General features: G+C 35.3%; 1 protein-coding gene across 1 annotated transcript; it reads left to right on the forward strand.

Annotated features, from left to right (window-relative positions):
* Nucleotides 1-764: 764 nt before the first annotated feature.
* Nucleotides 765-3,811, forward strand: LOC108332367 (uncharacterized). Its single transcript, XM_017567602.2, has 3 exons — nt 765-935; nt 3,275-3,431; nt 3,554-3,811. The coding sequence occupies exons 2-3, from the start codon at nt 3,276-3,278 to the stop codon at nt 3,599-3,601; spliced, it is 204 nt and encodes a 67-aa protein (XP_017423091.1). The 5' UTR covers nt 765-935; nt 3,275; the 3' UTR covers nt 3,602-3,811.
* Nucleotides 3,812-4,409: the final 598 nt, after the last annotated feature.

Consider the following 4,409-nt stretch of genomic DNA (forward strand, 5'->3'; position numbering starts at 1 on the left):
GCTTAGGGTTTTTGTGGCTGCATGGAGGCTAGGTGGTGGCGGCCTTGCGTTGGAGGTTCAATGACGATTTGGGTTTTGCCTTCTGTATGTTGCGAGATGGCTGCCAATGACTTAATCTCATTGAGGTGTTCCTTCTGAACCCTAATTGCGGTGTTCATTTTTAACTATAAACATTAAAGAAATTAGGGGTTTGTGTGTAAATTTGGAATAAAAAGAAAAGAAAGCGTGACAAAGAATAAACTCGTACGTGGCAACAGACGTGGGCTGGCCGTTAGCCACGTCAAACAAAAGTTAACGCCATCATAAATTAGGGATTATTTATAACAGTTTCAAAACTATGAGACTAAAAACCATCAAAGTTTCAAATAGGGACTAAACCCAAAATCGGGTAATACTTAAGGGACTAAAAACATATTTAATCCTAATAAGAAAGAGAAGAAAATAAAAATAATAAGTGTTTTTAATAAGAAAGAGAAGAAAAGAAAGATATTTATTAAAATTAAAAAAATAAAATTTTTAAAAAAATTGGAGATGAAAGATAAGATGTTAGAAGGTTAAAAATGAAACATTTGGAAGTTGAGGATGGAATGTTGAAACAACCTTTTCTTTTTAACCCCAAGGCCCAACCTTTTTTATAATAAGCCCATTTTGTTTTTAATCCACATCTGAGGGCCCCAAAACCCTATTTTATGGGTTGAGATTGAATTGGGCCGGGTTAGCCCCTAGCCCCAATTTTTTGTGCGATGAAGTATTTTCATTTTTTTCGAAACAAACACTTTGTCGAGCTCAGAGTCGACGACAGCTTTCGGCCCTTCTCTCAATCACCGTAGTTGACGACAACATCAACCTCAAAACTTGCAAGAACTGCAAAACCCAATTCGACCTTTCTCTCAATCACCCTCTTGCTTCTCAATTTCACACTGCCCATTTTGAAGGTACCTACTTCGTTTCTCACCTACTTCATGTTTATTTTTCTCTCTATGTTTATGAGTGTGAACCAGAAATAGTATCTTGAATGTGTTTGTTGGTGATATATGGTCAAAGTTAGGGTGAAGCACCCGTTTATCCACATGTAAGTTTGTGGCTATGAGAAGTGATTTTGGTGTTTGTAAGATTGAGCCATTGTATAGAAGCAGAGTAGTCTCTTTAAGTCAGCTCAGTGTGAATTTAGTGAAGAATTTTTAGGTTATCGTGTTCATACCTAAAGAAATCAAATCGATCCCATCAGAAGGAGGGTGAAAGGTTGGATTTTAAAAAACTTTTGGGAATCTGAGTAGTGTGGTACTACTAGTGTTGAGTTACATAATAGACACTAACTCTGCGTCATCCTAGTGTGGGGCGTTTGTCCTTGAGGTAAAGGACCTTCCACCTCATTTTTGGTTCGGTTTTGATCCCCGTGAACAACAAAATTGTTGATGATGAATAAGAATTTACTTTATATAGCTTCAAGATGATGTTTACTGGCAAACCTACAAAAGTCACCCTGTCTTTCCATCAACATATAATCCGTATTGGAAAGAAACTTATTCAGTCAATTCCCACTCTTAAAGAAAAGATTGATCTCTATTTTTCTTCCTATCATTTATATCTTGTCATTTCGGTCTCTCTAATTAACAATCCAGCTAACTGATTAATAGGGACTAGGCCATCTTTAATTGGGATGTGCGAACGTAAAAGATTTTAAAGTTTGGCAACAAATTTAAGTTGCAATACTAAATTTGCATCACAATAATCCTATTTAAATTTAAACTTAAATAATATGTCATCACAGAAAAGGTAGAGGTTCTAAGGTATTGTTAGTAAGATTGGGTGTACTACTAGAAACTATTAGAAGATTTTAGAGATCTCTCTGTAATTATTACTATAGGGTTAGAGTTCTTTATATACAGAGGTTGATGTACTGTTTCAGAAAAATCAATTGAGTGAGAATCTTCTTTCTTTCAGATATATCCTTTGAAGTTAAGGTTATTTAAATGGGATTCAATCCAGAGAACCAGTTGGGTAACCAAGTGGAATGGGCTGTCGTGTTACTTTGCAGCATCAATTTCTAACTATTCATTATAAAGTTTCTAGTAAAAGCAAGAAGAGTGAAATTTGGTGTTTGAGTGTAGTTGATTCAGTTCCAAGGGTATTTCATTGAAGTGTAATGCAGATATTGCCCCTAAACTAGTTATAAGGTACACTTATACATATTTTTTGTACCAGCTTCAATACAGGTTTCCATTTCACATACGCCAAAAAGATTGAGCAATTCAAAAGCCATGATAGTAATGTTGTAGAATTTTTTTTCTAAGAATTATTGTGACCCAGTTTTTCTATAAAACAAGATAAACTCCATGACCCAGTTTTCCTTTTAATCTAAACCAATTAGGCTGGAAACCACTACATATATCCACGGTCAACTTGTCATTTGATTTTATTATCCCTTTTCCTCTTCTGTTTCTTTTTCTACCACTTTTTTCTTTGTCTTCTTAAAATAATCTTATCTTAATTAACATCAACTACTTTCTAATCTCATATAGTATTTAGTAGTTTTCGATTCAAAGCAAGAACCAAGAGTGTTTCTCCTGATCTTTTTGGTGGAATAGGTTGTGAATGGGTAAAATTAAAAAATAACTCTAAAAATAAAATTTTACTTAAGGGTAAAATAATAAATGGGAGGTGGAGGGAAAAAGGTGTGGTGGTGGAGGGAGCAACACCCTAATATCATTAGCTAAAAATAAAAACAAGTATATAAGAGTAATTGTTGACATAAATATCGATGAATGATTAATTTTAATTGTTGAAAGTTATTTTTTATTGAAATTATATTATTTTCATTTTCGGTGATATAGTTTGTTACTCACTGGAGTTTGGAAAGCTGTTTCACTGTATATGTAGGGCTGTTTCTAATGTAACATCTTAGATATTATCTGATGAAACTGAAAATTGTCTGTACTGGAGTTTTGCTATATAGCTTTTGTATCTTCTTGTTCACCTGAAAATCCCCACTTTATTTGATATTCTAGTTTTTGGTAGTATAGTGCTTCAGTTATATATTTATCGCGTTGTTCCTTTTTTATCTTTTGTTTCTCTCCTGCTTCGTTCGATGCCTAAGTTGGAACTAGGTAAAGCTTCAAGTACTTCTCTCTATCTGGTATGTTTGTGATGGTGACAAAAGCGGGGGAGAGCATTCTTCAAGTCCTGTTTTGTTTCAATTCATTTCATGCTATGTTTTCTTCCTATTTTAGATAGTTGGGAAAAAAATGAGATAATCCTTGGCTTTGGTATGCAGGATGTCGGAAGCACCATTTAGACCACGTGAAAAGCTTTTTGAGAAGCAAAAATATTTCCAGAATATTCCCAAGCATACCTACTTGAAGGGACCCATGGATAAGGTTACATCTGTGGCCATACCTCTGGCTTTGGCTGCATCATCACTTTATCTGATTGTAAGTTTAATTGTAATATGGTCTTTTTACTTGTCTCTGTTGACTTCGTTATCAGTATATCTCCAATTCTCCATTTTTTTGGAATCATGTTATATCGACACTGTGTTATGCATTTTGTCCAGGGACGAGGGATCTATAATATGTCGCATGGAATTGGAAAGAAAGAATGACCTGGGAATTTCGAATTGAGGAGGTGGCTATTTGCGACACAAAACAACCATAGCCTCCTTAATATGGACCACTGGTTACCCTTGCATTTATGTTTGTTCTCTTAATAAAATTTCTTAGTTGCAGATTTTGACTGCCATTGGGGTTTATAACTTTATAACGAAAGTTGTTCATTGTATGTTTTATAAAATCAAATTGGGTGAATTGGCTCAGACTGCTGGCATTAGATTCTGGTTTATGCTTTGCCCCTTCTTTTGCATGCGTTAGACAAGCTCAACGGCTTTCCTCATCGGTCGTTATGCATTTCAGGTTCTTCTTTATGGTGTGTCGTCCAGTGGAATTACTTGTTGAGTAGTTGCCCTTAAGCTATAGGTGGTGGCAGGAACCTGTGAAATGGTCTTAAGGTGGAAACCAAGTGCGGATTGGAGCTCCATAGAATTTGTATTTATAATGCATATTTGGTTTTATATTGGAGAGGTCTCTAACCCCAACCATGGTTTGGGTAAAAGAACATGTCGTAGTTTTTTCCCGTACCATGATTTAGAAAAGTCTAACTGAAAATAAAACACGTTATCATTAGAATCTTGATTCAATACTTTCAAGATTCTGAGTTTGTATGATGTGGTTGGGTGCGAGTGTTCTCTGCCTAAATCGGAAGCACAAAACACTAAAGGCAATTTTTCTCGGTCCAAACACGCTGTTAAGTGGCAACTTTGTCATTGAAGAAGGAAGCAATCTGCTTAAACAGTGATCAGAGCATATTTTGTCAAGTGCGTGAATGTAAGCACAGATTTGCCCCTTAGTTGAAAA

The sequence above is a fragment of the Vigna angularis genome, chromosome 11, assembly GCF_016808095.1.
Source record: "Vigna angularis cultivar LongXiaoDou No.4 chromosome 11, ASM1680809v1, whole genome shotgun sequence".
Taxonomy (NCBI): Eukaryota; Viridiplantae; Streptophyta; class Magnoliopsida; order Fabales; family Fabaceae; genus Vigna; species Vigna angularis.

Excerpts from the sequence above, each read along its gene's own strand:
- LOC108332367 (XM_017567602.2), top strand. The coding sequence starts at position 3,276 with ATGTCGGAAGCACCATTTAGACCACGTGAAAAGCTTTTTGAGAAGCAA. Across the intron at positions 3,432-3,553 it reads CATCATCACTTTATCTGATT|GGACGAGGGATCTATAATAT; the intron begins GTAAGTTTAATT and ends CATTTTGTCCAG.